Source organism: Chiloscyllium plagiosum, chromosome 3, assembly GCF_004010195.1.
Source record: "Chiloscyllium plagiosum isolate BGI_BamShark_2017 chromosome 3, ASM401019v2, whole genome shotgun sequence".
NCBI classification, from domain to species: domain Eukaryota; kingdom Metazoa; phylum Chordata; class Chondrichthyes; order Orectolobiformes; family Hemiscylliidae; genus Chiloscyllium; species Chiloscyllium plagiosum.
In genome coordinates, this window is record NC_057712.1 from 74,398,567 (window position 1) to 74,418,690 (window position 20,124).

The 20,124-nt window shown below is 39.8% G+C and overlaps 1 protein-coding gene and 1 long non-coding RNA gene across 4 annotated transcripts in view; one reads left to right on the forward strand and one right to left on the reverse strand.

Annotated features, from left to right (window-relative positions):
• Positions 1–2,462: 2,462 nt before the first annotated feature.
• The window catches only part of vgll2a (vestigial-like family member 2a), a 23,053-nt gene continuing 5,391 nt past the window's right edge, over positions 2,463–20,124 (reverse strand). The window contains exons 1-4 of one of the 3 annotated variants that reach the window (XR_006310559.1): positions 13,045–13,136; positions 9,880–12,747; positions 5,134–5,198; positions 2,463–3,955 (exon numbers count right to left, since the gene is read on the reverse strand). Coding sequence is in view for 2 of the 3 variants with exons in the window: in XM_043684529.1 (XP_043540464.1) it covers positions 12,704–12,747 (44 nt within the window). In the remaining variant the exon portion in view is untranslated. Of the gene's footprint in view, positions 3,956–5,133; positions 5,199–9,879; positions 12,748–13,044; positions 13,137–20,124 lie in introns of those variants that run through there. The other 2 variants (XM_043684532.1, XM_043684529.1) reach the window with 2 other exon arrangements.
• Positions 13,738–20,124, forward strand: part of LOC122545567 — a 9,949-nt gene continuing 3,562 nt past the window's right edge. Inside the window, exons 1-2 of the long non-coding RNA XR_006310562.1 lie at positions 13,738–13,866; positions 18,456–18,543. This is a non-coding gene — a long non-coding RNA (uncharacterized LOC122545567). The remainder of the gene's footprint in view (positions 13,867–18,455; positions 18,544–20,124) is intronic.

A 20,124-nucleotide genomic window follows, 5' to 3' on the forward strand; every position in this document is an offset into this window, starting at 1 on the left:
AAGGAATTGAGGTACAAATAGCAAAGCAGAAGAGGATAAAATGTAGAATAGAAACAATGAGAAACAACAACATAGAGATATCAGAGACCAGTTAAAGGATGGCTATATTTTCTGATGTACCAAGTGCAATCTATTTTCATGTTTATAGTAATAACATTGTCACTGGGAACAGGTAACTGTAAGTAAATATTTCCGAGTGAGGGAACACTAATTCACACATTACTTTTGTTATGTCTTGAAATTAAATTTGATCTTGTCTTTTAATACTTGCTTAATGTGTGATATAAATGGAATGCATAATGGAATCAGAGGGACATGACGAGCATTCCACTTGTGATAGTCAGCACTTACCAGGTCAGCCCATTTGTGGGATATAAATTGTATCTATAACTGCTGTCATGTTTTTAGATTCTGTGCCCATTTTTGCCACGAATACAATCCAAGCATGAATGCTGAAATGAAGCTTGTCTGGCAAGTAGTTTTCCGCCATTAGTCTCCTGTGGGGTAGGCCATCTACTAATAGGGAAGTTACTTAGCCCATTCATTTGCAGCATTTACTCATTCTGGAGACATGTAGACACTTGGTCTTGATAATTTTCTTCATTCCCTGCAAGTCTTGGGAAGGAAACATTTTTAATTATCAGCAGACACCTGCAGTCAGATGGGCAACAGAAAAACTGTGAGAAGGAAGTGACTTCAGCATTATCAGTGAATCCATTTCTTTCTAAGTTAAATAATAATTTTCATCAATTTACTGAGTGTATTTGTATTCTCTCTTTTTGTAATACAAAAGGATATTAAATGACAATGCCAAACTCATGTTCTTTATGTTTTATATACCATGAATATGGTAATGTATAAACCATAGTAAATAATGCCTCTCCTATTGTTAACTCAGCCTAGCTTCAGAGATGTTAAAGACAAAGAGGTCTGGTTGAGTCTCCAAAAGAGCTTTCTTGCTATACTTCTGAGCCCCATGAAAATACTATCAGATACAAAACAATTGGCATCAACATCCGTTAAAAAGTTGAGATGGTTCATCAGCTTAAGGGACCAACAAACGGTACCAAATCCGAGGCAATACTTGCAGAAAACCTGAACAAGTATTTTGCATTTTCTATTGGATCTATTTTTAAATAATTTGTCATTCTTAAATATTTTGAGTAAAAAAATTAATAACCCTAAATAAAGTAACTCAACTCTGTGCAGAACAGCTGCAACAGTGATGATGTCCCATGTTGTTGATGTGCTGTTTGCGAAATGGTGACAAGCTTCATACAAATGATGCAATAAAAAGGAAAAATTGAAAATGCTGAACATCTGAAATAAAATAAAACCTGAAAATTCAAGTTAGTTAACGTTGGTAAAGAGACATTTTATTTATTCTTGTGCCATGAGAATAACTCTGAAGGCTATGAAAATAAATGAATGTTCTTCATTAGTAGCATTACAGAGATGGTAATATTTTGATGACCACTTTAGAGACCAGGTATGAATCAATTGTAAAAGTGTGGGGCACATAGGTCAGGTCAAATGACAGCAGTAAAGGTTCTCTTCTCTAAGAAACTAGTCTTCAGCAGTAGAAAGACTCCTAACCAGTGTTATTTATAGGTCAGCTTCTGATTGATGTTTGGCTATTAACTTCTTGAATTATTCAAATTTGCTAAGACTACATGGTGTGGCAGGTATTGAGGGCTTTCTGACATGAAGGGTTATGCATAACACATTAATAATAGACATTCCCATTGTGATACAGTATGTCTTGGCAAGTGATTCAAGGTCACATAGAGCTTGTCATATTTCTAGAAGTTGGAGGAAAAGGATTAGGGAGAGTTGGACTTTCAGCAGGACATTATATTCACCCAGCTTGTTCAGGGAGTAATTTTCTTACCTGAACTTCAGGGACAAACAGTGATGAATCCTTACTGAAGTGTGCCCCCTTTATGCAGTACATTGTCAATGGCTGTGAAAGGCGAGCAAGCCAATAAACTTGAATGCACTAATTTTCTTCCAGGCTGGAACTGGAGAAGTTAGTAACAACAAACAGTTTGCCACTTACTGTTGTATTTGGGAGACTAATGAGATTTTATATTGAAAGAAATTCAATAGAATTCTTTCTTGCTAGAGTAGCAGGTAGGGTATACATGTGGTTATACAAGTATTACTGGCTTCCCCTAAGGTGGAGGAAGCAATTGATGGTTAGCACTTCACACTGAGAGCACTACATGTCAACTCAGAGATTGGAGGTACCACAACTGAAAGGAACTCCACTCCCTGAAGATCCACTTGGTGTGTTCCATACACAGTGCCTCATAGAGAAGCGCATCTCGTATGTTGGAAGTAATCCCTTTGCTTCTGTATCAGTTTACATTGCCACCCAAATTGAGGCACCACACAGACAATGGAAATATAAAGGATAACAAGGATATCTGTTAACCACATGATTTATTACTTAGTTTCATTATCCATGCACCCCTTTCCAGCATATATAAAATGAAAGCCATGCTGTACCACATAAAATGTGATTGAGCCGACAATTAGCATGCTAAATCAACACCTACAGTGCTTGGACTTTGCAACAGGCGTCTTGCAATACTCAGTAGAATGTGTATCAAGGTTCATGGTGTTTTGATGCTGGCTTCATCATAGTGGGACAACCCTTGCAACCAGCTCTGTGAGGAACAGCTGAAGCGCAAGAGGAAAAGTTCAAAGAGAAAGAGCAGGAGCAGCAACATTCTAGGCAACTCTTTGCTGGCTGATCTGTTTGTGAATAACTTATCCGACTGTGATTCAGGTAAAAGCAACTCCAAATCCCCATTCAGCAGCAGCCCACACCTCCCTTACTGGGCAGCATAATGCATTGATTGACAACAATAAAATAAATTATTGTGTAATAAACATTCCAAAACAAATAGAAAATTTAATCTGAGGTATTTGAATGATGCTGTGATAATGATAATGATAATTAAAAATAATTGCATAAAAATATGACAATCAATATAATAAGCAACAATTAATTTTTAATAATGTCAAACACCCTGTCTTATATTTTTAATCCTTTTAACCCTGGCACCCTTTGGTAAATCTGTACTGCTCCTTCTCAAAGATGTGATGACTGACTGCAGTACCCTGAAGGTATCTAAACAACCCTGTTCAGCTGTAATATTACTTCAGCCGTTGCATTCCAGCTCTCTTCAGATAAAGGTTAAAATTCCATTATAACTCTTCTGTTGTGTTATGTCTTGCAGCAAATATACAATAAATGCTTAAGGGACATGCTCATGACATTCTCATTGCATGTGAACCAATGGTATAAAGCTCAGTCTACTTCTTACTGAGCTCTGTCCCTCTTGTAGCATCACCTACAGACAGAAGAGTGCTATAATACATCTGAATTGCTTAGCTTGAGCCTAGACATTCAAGCGTTTGTAATTGGAGTGTACATATGCAAATACCAGAAGCTGCAATCAAAGTTCATTGAATTCTTCAACATGTGACCTATGTCTCATATTTATGTTTATGTCATGAGAGCTAATACAGTATGTTAGTTGCAAATCCTGTGTGCCACACCACCTCACATTATATGTATATATTTTTTAACCTGTCCACTAGCTTGAAATAATTCCTGTACTTGAACATCTCACTCTTTTTGCTTATCCACAGTGGTGCCTTGGTCTAGTGACGGTAGGAAGAAATGTCTGAGAGTCTGTGCTCAGCTCCTGCAGGTTTAAGATTGGAGCACTACACAGCAACTGCCTCACTCTTAACGGTGAGGTTTGACTACAATGTCATGGCTAGAGCTGAGAGAATGATGCTGTTATGAGTATCCATATGGGTCCTGTCAGTCTTTTGTAGGATGTGTTGAATATCCCTTATTCCAGTCCTACTCAGGCCTCCTTTCTCCAACTCTTTCCTGTACATCTATTACGATATTTATACCTTTTTCTGCTCTCACCTAGAAATGGAAAAAAAAATCAACTTTTTGCTTCCAATCGCCAACTTTCTCTCACCTTCCCATCACATTTCTGTCAAGTCCCTTACCTTCTTTGGCTTCTCTGTATCTATTTCTGAGAGTAGGATACTTACAAGTGTTCATTGTAAGCCCATCATCTCTCACAGTAATCTTAACTGCATTTTTTCACATCCTGCTTCCCATATGGGCTCCATTCTATTCTCCCACTTTTTCCATTTCTGTTTTTACGTCTGATGATCAAATCCTCCATAAATTATCTTCCTTTTTCCTCAACCAAAAATTCCTCCCCATTGTGGTTGACAGGGCCTTGATCCATTTCCCTCCCTCCCAAAATTGTGACAAGGTTCCATTTGTGATCAATTTCTAGCTCAACAGATCCTATGTTCAAAGGATCATCCTCTATTATTTACACAACAGCCAGCATAATGCCAGCAGTAGTCACATCTTGCCCTCCTCTTCCTGTGTCAGCATTCTGACTATTCCTTTCCTAGTGCACTGCTCTATCACCTCCTCTTCACTGACAGCACCTTCCCATGTAATGCCAGGAGGTACAACACGTCACTGATAAAGAGCCCAAACTCTCCTTCCAGGTAAATGTTCTCCTCTACATTAGGGAAACTAAATGGAGATTGGATGACTGCTTTGCAAGACACATCCACTCAGTCCACAAGCATGATATTCCAGGTCCTGACCTTCCAATTGCTTGATTTTTTAATTCTTTTTTTCTCATCCTCACATTTGTGTACTCTGCCTGCTGTAATGGTTCAGCTAAGCTCAACGCATAGTACCTTCTCTTTTAAGGAGACACATTAGAACTTTATAGATTCAATCTTGAATTCAATGCTTACAGACATGAACTCTAGTGTTCATTTTGCCATTAACGCCAAGTCTATACCAATACTCTGTTTCTTTACGACAACCATAACCACTCATTTGGTATTTTCTTCCATGACATAGCTTTTAATCTCTTCTGTGCTCTAACCTAGGCCTCCACTTTTGTTCCATCTCCACCTCCCTCCTTCTAACAGTAGAATACCCATCACAATTCTGTCTCTTCTCCATTCCAAAGAAGATGCAGAATGAGAGCAGCAGACGATGAGATGCAACCAAACCAGTTGTTGTGCCAGCAACACAAGGTGCAGAGCTTCGAATTCACTCACCTCCATCAAAGCTAAACAAAGGCAGGAGTGGTCAGGAAATGCTCTTTTTGCTGAAAATCGTGGCCCTGCAACGATTCCAAAGAAGAGACATACTTAACTCAAAATATTAACTCAGTTTATTTTGTCATAGATGCTGTCATACCTGTTGACTTTTTATTTCAGATTTCTAGAATCTGGAAGTATTTTCCATTTGTTACACTAGTTCACTTTCTACTATACTACTTGCCATGCTTTGCTGACTTAGTTTTGCCAATAATTTGTATATGGACCTCTCTAATTGTTTTACCTGAGGTGTTATCAATTCAGGAAAAAAGCCACAAGCCAATATATATCTCTAGGGAACATCACTCATCCCATCCTATTGAATGGAGCACTATTTTGCATACTTTGTGACTCCTGTTATTAAAAAACATTCACTGTCCAAGCCAATAGCTTTCACTTTTGTTAACTTTTATGTGTGTGATGATAGGTATATAAAATATATTATCATATTTGGAATTTGGATTGTTTTAAGAAGAGAAGCATTTGAATGTGGGCCAGTGGTTTGATACTTCTAAAAAATACAAATTAGAATGTAATTCTGGATCACTGATCTAAACTTTTCAGTTCCAAGACTTGGGAGAACCCCTGGAGTGTTGATAGAATAAGATGTTTAAACTTTTGGATTTATAACAGAAAGTGCATATATATTAAGCCATAAAGTATATGAAAACACCAGAACTTTTAGTTGAGAAGAATTAAAGTATCAAATTCAGAAGTATGTTTGTAGCTTTCCTTCAAGCAGACGTTTGTTCAATTCGGAGGAAACCAGCAAAGAGTTTTCTAGTTTGCAAAGTCTCTAAGCCCAGAGAATTTGTTATGTTGAAAACATTTAGTTCATCTGAATTGTGAGAAGTTTATGCCATCAGGCTCAGAGAGGAATCATAAACTTGTCTCTACAGTTCAAGGGAAAGAAACTGGAAGAAGTCAGTTAAGTGGAAACATAAAGAATTAAGGTAGGAGTATAGTTTCTCTGACATCAGTCTGGGAATTGGATAGTGTTGAAATACTTGTGTTAAAGTTGTTCTAATGCCAGGATATGGATAAACAGCTGTGTTTGTATTACTTTTCTGTTGTGCAATAATCTTAAGTTAAAGAACATTTACAGCACCTTTTTTTATGCTTCAGTGATTAACCATCTTGTTAACTAACTAAACAATAAACAAGATACATATGATCCATCAAGCCAGGCCTTACTTGTCCAAAATTACCATCAGCTACTCATAACAGATAGAATCTTGTTGCATGCCCATCTAAAAGTTCATAGCCTACTACTGCTACTTCATTGTTGGTTCATCACAAAAAACCTATGCATTATTTATCCCTCACAAATCCATTCTATTTCTCCCCAATCAGCTCAGAATTATCCAAAAGCCCAGTCACTCTATTCGCAATAACAGTTTCTAGTGACTTCACTACAACTGACATTAAACTAAAGGCCCCAAATTTTCTAGTTTATCTTTCATATCTTCCCTAAATAGTAAAGTAAATTGACAATTTCCCAGTTTAGTTGTGTCTGCATAATGGAATTACACTCTGTGCATTATGTTGGCTTTAATTCCATATTGGGCTATTTTGGTCAGCAGGGACCATTCATTAAATCAATCTCACTTGGTTTTGATCATCTCTTGCAGAATGTGTGTGTGCGTGTTAATTTTTTACATTATCACAACTGACTTTGAATACATTTTAAAGTACGTTATTGTGATGTTTTAGAGCAAGTTCCTGTATTTTGATTCATCAACAGAGAAGAAATGTCAATATATTTCCAGCTGGGAATGGTGAGTGGCTTGGAGATGCTGATGGACTTTTGCATCTACTGCATTGTCTTTCTAGATGGTAGATATGGTGGGGTTTGTAAGGTGCTGTTGAAGTAGCCTTGATGAATTGCTGCAGTGTGTCTTGTAGGTTTACACACTGCTGCCAGTGTCAGTGGCTGAGGGAGTGATGTTTAATGTGGTGGATTGCTTTGTCGTGGACTTCTCTATTCTTTTTGATGCTGCACCCATCCAGGTAAATGGTGAACATTCTCCTGACTTGCGTCTTGCTGATGGTGGAGATAGCAAGGACTACAGAGTCCATAAAATGTGGAGCTGGAGAAAGCACAGCAAGTCACGTTGGTGAAGGATCTTGCCAGAAACATCAACTCTGCTGCTCTTCTGATGCTGCTTGATCTACTGTGTTTTTTTTCCAGCTCCACATTTTATGGACTCTTGTTGATGGTGGGCAAAGTTTGAGAATCAGGAACTTGTTTCTTTTTAAATGGTCCCTATGTATCTGCAAGGAGTTCATATAATACCCCTAGGCAATGCATCACCAATGGGTCGGGTGGTTGGCAAGCTTGTAACAGAACACAGATCCCTGAAAGTGGCCACCCAGACTGACAGGGTTGTTAAGAAGGCATACAGTGTTTTGGCCTTTATTAATAGAGGGATTGAGTTCCGGAACCAGGAGGATATGCTGTAGCTGTACAAAGCTCTGGTACGGCCACACTTGGAGTATTGTGTACAGTTCTGGTCACCGCATTATAAGAAGGATGTGGAAGCTTTGGAAAGGGTGCAGAGGAGATTTACTAGGATGTTGCCTGGTATAGAAGGAATGTCTTACGAGGAAAGGCTGAGGGCCTTGAGAAGAAGGTTGAGAGGTGACTTAATAGGGATATACAAGATAATCAGAGGGTTAGAACTTAATAGGGATATACAAGATAATCAGAGGGTTAGATTGGGTGGACAGGGAGAGCCTTTTTCCAAGTATGGTGGCGGCAAACACGAGGGGACACAACTTTAAAGTGAGGGGAGATGGGTATAAGACAGATGTCAGAGGTAGTTTCTTTACTCAGAGGATAGTAAGGTTATGGAATGCTTTGCCTGCAATGGTGGTAGATTCGCCAAGTTTAAGTGCATTTAAGCCGTCATTGGACAGGCATATGGACGTACATGGAATGGTGTAGGTTAGATGGGCTTCAGATTAGTATGACAGGGCGGAGCAACATCGAGGGCTGGCCTGTACTGCGCTGTAATGTTCTATGTTCTACGTTCTAACCAGCCTGATTTTCCTTCCATTCAAGTTGCAGTGTAACTCCTGCCATTTAAATCCATGAACAGAAAGTCAGGCCTATTCAGTGGCTCAACATTGGATGTCATTTTTTATATTTTTCAACCTAGAAATTTCTCAGGTGATATTTGATGGGGACGGGAGGAGTGGAGGGGAATAGGATCGCACTTTAACACAAATAATCCCATCATCACTCTGAGTCTGCCATTAAAGGGAAAGTGAATAGACATCTCGGTCCAAAATACAGATAATTGGCTGTTAGAAGTCAATAAATTCTGATTAGGATTGAGTTGCGTGGCTAAATGGGAAAACAGAAGGACAACAGACATTCGTAATTCACATTTGACCATGATGCTGAATTACAATAAGCTTCAACTCCATGCAGCAGATGAATTCGATGTTTCTTGGAAAAGACCAATTTTATCTTGTTCTCTTTTATGTGGTGACAATCAGTTAGACTTTCCAAAAGAGTGTGAAACGGAAATCAGCTGCTCCCTCCACGTCTCTCAAGTCACGTTTCCATTGTCCCAGTCTAAGACCATAAGAAATAAGAGTGGAAGTACGACCATTCGGCCCATCGCGTCCACTCCGCCATTCAATCACGGCTGATGGACATTTCAACGCCACTTACCCGTACTCTTCCCGTCTAACTTCATTCCCTCCTCTCACCATCACAACCTAGCAACTTGAAAACATGGTCCTGAGCGTCCTCCGCCCGACTGGGAGCGGGTAAACCCTATTGCTCCTTGCTCTAGCCCCACATTACACCCACCCAGCCAATGTTAAGGTGAGGGGCTGCCGGGCACTGAACAAGCTGCCTGTGGGGAGGGGGGGGGTGGGGCGCTATTTGTGCCCAGTGTTAACCAACCCCAGTCCAACACCGGCATCTACAAATCAAGGCAACATCGCGTCACCAGCTCCCAGGTGTCAGATTAGATAAAATCTACAGACAAAAAAAATCTGTAGATGCTGGAATCCAAAGTAGATGGGCGGAGTCATTTTGACTCGCTTCTGGAACTGTCCTGTCGACACATACTGTAGTTTAACGCTGCTTTGCTGGCGATAGAACTACAGCATAGATTTTGATTGGATCGAGCGGTGTATCGAATGAACGCAAGGTTGTCCATATGTTTAATGTTTAAATTTATTAACACAACGTCCGAGTGATTCAGATGAGAAGTGTTGAGATGTCAGAGAAAAAAATCAACATTTACTTTACAGATATCCGTTTGGGTGGAGAGATGAAAAGTACTTTACAGCAGGCTTTAGTTTACAGCTTGTCTTTCCAAATTAACAACGACCGGTTTGAGTGGAAAGTTCAGCGGGGGTCTTGTAGCTACATTCTCCCGATCACTTTGTTTGCCACACTCCGATTGTCTAACTCTACATCCTCATTGGTGGGTTAGGGGGCGGGGAAGAGAGAGAGAGAGGGGGGAAAATAAAACGATGGTAATAATTAAGCCAATTCTTGGACAGTAGCGAGAATTTCTGAGATGGTCCATCGCCGGTTTATTAAATTTCATTCAACATTCTCAGAATTACACAGCGTTTTACGGCGCAGAGGTTTCCCTGAGCTGTTTTGTTATTGGAGCTGACCGATCGAATACATTCCTACGTGAATAGCTGACAAACGATCAAAATAACCTATCTCACCGTCCTCGGGGCTGCACGCGAGATATTTGAAACCAGCCCTCGTATATTGAGTAGTCATGGACGGCTCAGAAACTCGGACTGAATCGAAGACAGAAGCAATTTTAACTGGAAACTGTGTTCTTGTGAAGCGCAGCTGTAATACAGTGTTGTCCTGTTTGGCCTTCAGGGAGCACACCATGCCATCTGAGATTGCCTGCTCGGTTTGAAATGTAAAGCGGGTCATTTCTTGCTGGCAACGGTGCTGCTTCGGACGCGCTCCCTTTCCTTTTTAGGGTATGAGGACTGGGTAGTGGAATTGGCTCTCGCTGACGGCCCGACTCCAGCCCCAATTAGCACCCAATAATTTATTAGTTTCTACTTTCAGATTATGCGCTAACTTTACAAATATTCCAGCCATGGAAACATTAGCCGGCGAGTGCTCCCTCTCAGATAGCAGGCACCTTGGAACGGATTCATTTCACAGGCCTGAGAAAAGACGGCTATGTCTTCTCAGTGTCATATCCGGGTAAATTTTAAAAATGCCGCACTTTCAGGGATTTGTCAACATGCTTTCTGCACCAGACGCAGAACTGTGATGGTGTAAAGTCACATCATTCCTAATGCCACGGGCGGCTCTGTTAATTTTGTCAACTGAACGATTACAAGACAGACTTCTATCCAATCTTTTTTTTTCACAATTCCTTCTGGAAGTTTGTATCCAACTCAACTCCGGCCAGATTTAATTCTGTAACGTTCATGTCGACGTTATATTCCAATCTGGTGGGTCTCCCCGGCCTGAAATTGACATTTGACCGGCGGAAATTCACGGCTTGGGCAATTTCGGGTGAAATCTTATTCGGTTCAGGCGCCCTTTATTCCCAGAGAGGCAAACCACATCGAAACACTTGAGAGTGATGGGTGAGGCAGAGTCGGTGTACCAAGGAAATAATGACAGAAACCTTGAGGGGACACTTCAGACCTGGGCTCGCCAACCCGCGATTTTGTGAATGGGGAAGTGAGTGGCCGGGAAACGGTCTGGTGGGTACCGCCGACCAGATAATGTCATGTACACATCCCACAGCCGACATAACCGAGATCGGCAGGTCTGACAGACACAGCGGAATACGGCCGCTTTCTCTACCCCGTAATCCCTGTTGGAATCCCCTGCTCCCCAGATGAGAAAATACCGAATGTTACGCACAGACACGGAACTCAATTTAAAAGCAATCCCCCTCAAATACCCAACTTGTTACTGTCCCCTGGTAAACAGTCAGAGTGAGGCTGCGAAGGAAGCTTCTTGCAGCTGATATGTCGGCAAACAGTCGTTTCAAAAATCGTCAATTGTTAGGACAGGCGCCGGGGGGGGTGCAGAGGGAGAGACATGCAGCTCAATAACATATACACGCGAGCCCAGGGCCAGCAGAAACACATAAAAGATCTAGTCAGTGGAATAGTCAGAGAGAAAGAACCCGTCGGCATGTGAAAACTTGAGGGGGAAGTAAGAAACATTTATTGTCACCATAATGAAAGGCCCGAGCTCTAGAGACTGGACAGGGCCTTACTCCTTGGAAGAAGCGCCACTGGTCTGCTGGTAGTTATTCCTCCCCTCACTGCTGTCTAGGCGGGTATCTAGCATTTCCTTCTCATTCCCAATCGTCTCTTAAATAAATCACTTTTGTTACAGTTGAAACAAGACATTCATAACTAATGAATGCGGACATGCTCTAATGTACAATATTTTGGTTGGACGGTCTACCAATTTGCTAAACCCCAAAACGGCAGGAAATGTCCACAATCCGGGTCCCGGCTTCAATTCACTTACTCAAAGTTTAATAAATGAACGCACATGGAAATAAAGTTAACACATATTCACACTTGAAAACGAGCCATGTCCGAACAATACAATTTTATACAGTCTCTTTTTTTTTACAGAGGTATTTGAACTACTTGTATTCCGTCAATGAACAGACTCAGCGTGTTTTGACAGTTACAAAACAATTCTCCAGAACAGCTTAAAACAAGGAAGGCAAACACAATAGAAAAGGAAACCACGCAGAATTTATCAACTGGAGTTCATCTGTCAGAGAGAAAAAAATATCCTGGTGGAACTTGAAATTGGCATCGACCCCCACCTTCCCCCCCTCCCAAAAAAAACAAAACCGTTGGTTTCCTCCGCTCTGAGAAATCTTGGAGACTGGCAGTCCCACACGGACAGCTGCTGGAGTACCAGCCGCTACTCAACACGTGTGAGTACGGGGGAAAGGCACGGACTTAGCACGCAGAGTGGCAGTTTAGCCCAGTCAACCTGCCCATTTTTAACATTAAACATTTGTCACGAGTAAACATTTGTATCGTAGTCCTGTCACAATCAACACTGAAAACAAAACTGCTTGCATTTTAATCTCGGCGAGCAATTTGGAGTCTATCAGAAGGTCCCAGTCACAGCTAGTCCAGTTTTATGAGTCCGGGACGCACTTTCAGGGTAGAATTGATCAAGTAGAACTTGGTTCAGCCGCCTGGATTATGTTTTGGTGAAAAAAGAATGATTACTTTGTTGAAACGGCTCAAAACACCCCAAGACCGCTTCTTCTTGTAACGTCCCTCTGATGATCGGAATCTTGTCCTTGTTTGAGAAGTTTGTAGTTTGAAAAATAATTCGTTTGTAATTTTGTTTTGATTGAAGCGTTTTGCTGTGTTAAACACTCAGCTTACCAGAGGTCCACCACAAAGGGGGTAACGGCGAGCTGAAACCGAGATCAAAATCTGTTACACACTGTACACAGAGGAAGAGAAATGTTTCAGGTAGAAAATACAGGGAGCCGAACGAGGTAGATGGTGGGGTGCTCTAAAACCAGTAAAGATCCTTGTTTTTTTCCTGGTGCGCCAGACCTGAGAATGTAAAAAAAAACAAAAAAAAAGTGGAAAGGATATATAAGCAGAACAGGGACAGAGTTACAGTGTTAGAGTAACGTTCTGAAAGTTGGAACATATAAGGTATTGAAACAGATAGAGAGAGCACCCACTGTAACGCGCGCGAGGTTATCATCATTGAGCAGGGTACACCACAAACCGAGAGGAATAGAGCGCATGAGTACAGAGCATAGAAAGAATTCACTTCTCAGTTAACTGCTACAGAAACACATCACAAATCTGTTTCGGTTTAACAGTGGGAGAAATATACAACACCTTCGTTTCGCGTGCTTAACGTAATGAAATATCCGAAGGTGGGAAGCTGATGAGGCCTTTCAGATCCACCTATCGTCATTTAAACTTTTCACATCGTTAAATTTGTTTTAACTTGTTTCGAATTTCCTTTCACTGCCACAAAACATGCAAGTTAAAAAAAAAAGGCTTCGCTGAAAACCACAGACATAAATCCCAACATTGTCAAGTACACCCCTGCTGTAATGTTCGCAGATAGCTCAGATATCAAGCTGAAAATATCATAAACATGTCTAAACAGTTCGTGTATCTCTTTCTCATGGAACCTAAATAGAGAACACAAATGTCTTGCCCTCTGTATGCTGCAATTAGCGCTTGTTGTGAAATTTTGCCGATAATTAATTGATCTGATGAGGATCAAATACATAGTCCACACACCCTTAATATTCCTCAGATCACCCAAATGTATCAGTGGGAGGATAAACTATATCGAACTGTGAAAATAATTCTGAATATCCAACCAAATTGATACTTTTCTCTAACCAAATTTCAAAATATAACGTTCAGTCAATAGTGAGATGATATCGAGAAATCCTAATGAGCCGAAACCGAAAATCCCTGACATTTTTCTGGTTCAAAGAGATAATTATCTGCAGCCGGGACGTAAACTCTTGCAATTTAGGCTATTAAGTAATTCTGATTGCAAATTTAGAATGCTGTGTGCGGCTTCAACTAATGTTTCTGCAATTGAAGCTATGTGATGGGGTTATTGGCTGACTTTGAACAGTCGAGTTGCCTGGCAGCGACTAAATGAAACAGCCGCCGGATGCGCCCCATTGGCCCCAGGTTGTATCTCCTTTCCTTGAATACTTCGGTATTTTCTAAACAAATCGCTCCTAAATGTGTCCATTTCGGCGGGGTCTATTTTAAAAAAATTAACAAAACATTTGCTCTGTATTATTTATACCTGACTACAGCATTCGGTGAATTATAGTCTGTCAGTCACAAATGAACTGTTAATAGCATATGTAATTGGACGTTTCTCTGCATTTTTCTTATATAATTAACAAATCGCGTTAACTTAACTTCTGTAGTGGGGAAAATGCTTGAATCTATTGTCAAGAAAGAAACAGCAAGATATCTCGACAGAAGTTGTCTCATTGGGCAGACTCAGCATGGGTTCATGAAAGGCAGATCATGTTTAACTAATTTACTGGAATTCTATGAAGACATTACAAGCATGGTGGACAATAGGAACCCAGTAGATGTGGTGTATCTAGATTTCCAAAAGGCATTTGACAAGGTGCAGCACAAAAGCCTGCAAGATAAAGGTGCACATCCTGGACAATGTATTATCATGAGTAGAGGATTGGTTAACTAACAGGAAGCAAAGAGTGAGAATAAATGTGTGCATTTCTGGTTGGCGATCAGTGACTAGTGGTGCGCCTCAGGGATCAGAGTTGGGACTGCAATTATTCACAACATGCTTAGATGATTTGGATTTGGGGACCATGTGTAGTGTGTCAAAGTTTGTGGCTGATAGTAAGATGAGTGGTAGAACAAAGTCTGCAGAGGATTCTGAAAGTTTGCAGAAGGACATAGATAGTTTAAGTGAATGAGCAAAGGTCTGGCAGATGGAATACAATAAAACTGACTATTGTTTTAACGGTAAAAATTGCAGCATGCTGCTGTGCAGAGAGACCTGGGTGTCCTTGTGCATGAATCAGAGAAGGTTAGTTTGCAGGTGCAACAGGTAATTAAGAAGGCAATGGAATTTGTCCTTCACTGTTAAAAGGATTGAGGTTAAAAGCAGGGAGGTTATGTTACAACTGTATAGGGTGTTGGTGGGGCCACACCTGGAGTACTGTGTGCAGCTCTGGTCTCCTTACTTGAGAAAAGATGTACTAGCACTGGAGGGGGTGCAGAGGAGGTTCACTATGTTGATTACAGAGTTGACAGGATTGGTTTATGAGGAGACACTGAGTAGACTGGGATTATATTCATTGGAATTTAGAAGAATGAGGGGGATCTCTTAGAAACATATAAAATTAAGAAGGGAATAGATAACATAGAAGCAGGGAGGATGTTTCCACTGGCAAGTGAGACTAGAACAAGAGGGCATAATCTCCAAATTAAGGGGAGCAGATTTAGGACTGAATTGAAGAGGAATGTCTTCACCCAGAGGGCTGTGAATCTGTGGAATTCCCTGTCCAGTGAAGTAGTTGAGGTTTCCTCACTGAATGTTTTTAAAGCTAAGCTGGATAGTTTTTTGATCAGTAAAGGAATTAAGGGTTATGGTGAGATGGCGGGTAAGTGGAGCTGAGGCCTCAAAACGACCAGCCATGATCTTATTGAATAGCAGAGCAGGCTTGAGAGTGCAGATGGCCTACCCCTGCTCTTAGTTCTTATGTGTTACGCAGTTTTTGTGCATTGTCATTTACTCCACATTTGTAGTCGTACATCTACACCCATAGTTTAATTTATATGGTAGAATCCTGTTGGATACTTGCGACAGAGCTATTACATTGACAATTGATAAGAAACAATATAAGGATCAAGTTACAACTACTGCAAAATGTGCATTAGTCTGAGACCCAAGTAAGTTTAGGAACAGACTGGAGCTGTCTGTTAACACAATATGTTTTCATATTTAAAGCCTGTGTTTCAATAAAAAAAAGAACAAATATCTCCTTTCTGTGCCAACTACATAACTTAAGTAACTCGCCATGATATAATCCCCACATGTCTCAGAGGCACACGCTGTTCATGCTTTGGCACATTTCATGCAGGGGCCTTAGAATGGCTGTGTGGAGCAGTAGGCATTCTTGTGAAATTGGGATTAAGGGGCACTATTTTGCCAGAGAAACAGAAGGATCTAACCTGTGATTCAGTTGACTTGGGAATACACAAGTCTGATAATGGCAGATGGCAGGAACACCATTTGCCTGCAGTAATACAATTTATAACAATTGAGTGTAACTTTGAAAATAATTCAATATAAATATTCAATTTTTTCTTGAATTTAATCAAGTGAAACATGGTGTGATATAAAACATCAATAAAATGTTGCCATTATTGGCCAAATCACTGAGGTGTGAAGTCTTTTGTGCATGTACCATTCTGAAAATAATGTTATTTCTTAGGAGTTGGGTTGATTTTATGAACACATTAAAACACGTGGGCGGCACGGTGGCACAGTGGTTAGCACTGCTGCCTCACAGCGCCAGAGACCTGGGTTCAATTCCTGCCTCAGGCGACTGACTGTGTGGAGTATGCACGTTCTCCCCATGTCTGCGTGGGTTTCCTCCAGGTGCTCCGGTTTCCTCCCACAGTCCAAAAATGTGCAGGTCAGATGAATTGGCCACACTAAATTGCCTGTAGTGTTAGGTGTAGGGGTATGGGTGGGTTGCGCTTCGGCGGGTCGGTGCGGACTTGTTGGGCCGAAGGGCCTGTTTCCATACTGTAATGTAATCTAATCTAAAACTATGAGACTGCATTTAGTAACTGCTTGATTGAATAAGGATCTGGCTGTATGTTAGCCCTTTACTCCTCTTATACCTTTATAAACTCCATTGAAATGTTTTTAATGTGTGAAAGATGGATATTCCTGATTATACTTGAATTCCTATGCCATAAATTTTAAAATGTAGCTGCATGTTGAGCCAAACTCCTTATATACTTCCAAACAAATGATTTAATGTGAAGTGTTGCTGGTAGTATAATATCAAGCTAAAGGGTATATTTGCATCTTTAGTTTATTCTGTATAACAAAATTGCTCATGAAAACATTTCAAGTCTGTTCCTAACCATGAGCCCAAATCTCTGAGGTGTACTTCTGACACACAAAGCTGAAGCTGGTTTTACATGATATTTATATCTGATACAAAGTGTATAGACTGTCTTAGTAACAACACTATAATGATACTATAAGTACTCAATTATTTTAAATATCTGTTAGCAGTGCAAAATATTCACCTCAAGTTTCAATGATGATCCATTGTACAAGATCAATGTTTTCATGAAACAATCTAATTCAATGAAATTCTACACTTAATCTATCTTTTAAGAAAGTAAGAATTTGTTTGGGAAAAAGGTAATCTAAGTATATTTAGAGAATCAGTGAAACCACATCACTTTAATTCCCTGGATCACCTGAGACACTGCACGTTATTAAATCAAAGCTTCATGAGCTGATTGTTTAATTTAGCTCACAACCCTACTTTCCTTGTTCATAACACAGCGTATTGATATTTTTCAGTCTAAATAATATTGTATTGATCAGGACAATTTTGTAGGATGGACAATTCACCTCTCAAAGTTTCATCACATTTTCCTTCCTAATTAGTATTCTTCTACAAATCAATTCTTGAATGCAAAGGTTTCCAGTAACACTTTTTAACAGTTCGTACTGCCAAGGATAACATTCATTTTTCATTGTAACATGTACTATTATTATTTGCAAATAGAATAATACAGCTTGACCGACTATTAAGCATCATTGTTCCTGACACCATCAGGCTGATTTTCATTTGGAAATCTCATTGAAAATGTAAAGAATGCCCAGATTTTCATTAAAATTTGCTGCTCCTGTCTCCACTAGAACAAAACCTTTCATTTCTTTGTTCAATTTATTTCAATAAAGGCTATGGTTTCTATTCAGGTTACATCAGGTTTGTCTATAAAAGGATTTTTTAATGATCACGATTTTCCTTTTATATGTGCTCAATCAATACCAATCAGTAGCACATGAATATAGATGTGTTAGTTTTTCCAGACTCATGGAAAGGATAAATAGACAAAGTCTTTTCCCTGGGGTTGGGGAGTCCAGAACTAGAGGGCATAGGTTTAGGGTGAGAGGGAAAGATATAAAAAAGACCTAAGGGGCAACGTTTTCACACAGAGGATGGTGTGTGTATGGAATGAGCTGCCTGAAGAAGTGGTGGAGGCTTGTACAATTGAAACATTTAAAAGGCATCTGGATGGGTATATGAATAGGAAGGGTTTGGAGGGATGTGGGCCAGTTGCTGGCAGGTAGGACTCGATTGAATTGGGATATCTGATCGGCATGGACAAGTTGGACCGAAGGGTCTGTTTCCATGCTGTACATCTCTATGACTCTCTAACTCTACAATCCTTTTCCTCCTGAAGAAGTACTTTTAGTACCAACATAATTGGAATACTTTCCTGAAGTATTGCTTTTGGTCTGTATTTTATTTATTTATTGTTTGAAATAATGTACTCACTAGTATTTAATTATTTCCAAATAAATTAAGTGTATTAAGCCAGTTTTGTTTCAAGAGCCCTATTACAGTAGCAAGATTTCTATTTGTATCTGCTTGCAATTATTGATAGATCCACTCTATATTTTTATTATATTTGACTTTAATGTCAGATTTTTAGTGGCCACATTTACTTATCTCTTTATTACATTACAGAAATATTCCCTAGTTAGACTTTAATCTTTATGCCAGCCTGTACAGGAGGACTTCAAACTAAGATCAAACCACGGCAGGAAGATGAACCGTGAGTGCAAAGCAAGTTCAGTTATTTCTCCATACACATTGCTAGATTCACATACAGACTGTGAATGCTTCAACAAATTTGATATTTCATAAATTTCTGATATTGGAGTTCACATGAGTGGATTTAATATGCATGCAATATCACTATCACTATCTTCCTCTTTAACTAACATTCATATCAAGGAGATAAACATGAAACCAGAATAATTAGAAAACACTAAAATGTATATATGAAACAATAATGCATGTCTGGTATGTGAACATAAAGTAATAATTTTACCTTGGGGTTCAAATAGTGAATAAGGTTTGAAATCAAACCATTTAATCAGCTAATTGATCGGATTACAAGTACAGTGTACGTACACAAATTTTACTACTATAAAACATTCCATTATTTGTCATTCATATCTGTATTACTGACAACTGATCCCACAACTCTCAGTCCAAGTATTATGGATTATTCTTTTTTGAGTATATTTCACAGAACTCCATGGAAATTGTTGAGCACAATAATAAAAGCTCTGACAAGCAATTTGCATTACGAAGCTTAGAAAATTAATTGATTAAGTAGGATATCAATGTTCTTGTTCCTCCAAACTGAGAATCAACTGACCTGCATGACCTTCTTTCTCAGTATAGTCAAATTTATTAATTTTTCACAGGCCCTGGACATCAACATTTCTTAATTTTACTTTTTGCAATTTCCTCCCTTATAAGTTTCAGGCTTTTACAACATAATTTTAATGTGACTAACTTGCTCTTTTTTTGATGCATCTCTTTAAGTTCTCAGTAAAACTAAACCAGCACTTAGCAAACTGCTCAGTTCATAGTTTGTGAGAAGATTTGTAGCTCGGGTGCTCGATGTTGTGGTTCTGTTCGCTGAGCTAGGAATTTGTGTTGCAAATGTTTCATCTCCTGTCTAGGTGACATCTTCAGTGCTTGGGAGCCTCCTGTGAAGCGCTTCTGTGATGTTTCCTCTGGCATTTATAGTGGTTTGTCTCTGCTGCTTCTGGTTGTCAGTTCCAGCTGTCTGTTGCAGTGCTCGGTATATTGGGTCCAGGTTGATGTGCTTATTGATTGAATCTGTGGATGAGTGCCATGCCTCTAGGAATTCCCTGGCTGTTTGATAAAGACACTTTATACAGTCAACAAAGGAATTCTTGGACATCATCAGAAATATACACATGGACAAGGAAGAAACGCCACTGTTCACCTCTATCGACAAAACCCTAGCCAGAGAAATAATAGCCAACCTGCTGGACATACAGAAAAGACAACAGGACGGTGAACCTATCAACAAAGACGGCATACTCAAACTACTGGACCTGTGCCTCACAACACACTTCACATTCAACAACCAAATATATGAACAAATCAATGGCACACCCATGGGCTCACCCATCTCTGGACTCATAGCAGAAACTGTAATGTAAAGGTTAGAACAAACAGTCTTACCACAAATTCAACCCAAACTCTGGGTCAGATATGTGGATGACACCTTTGTAATCATTAAAAACACAGAAATAGAGAACACACACCGGATCATCAACACCACATCCACAGGAATCAGATTCACTAGAGA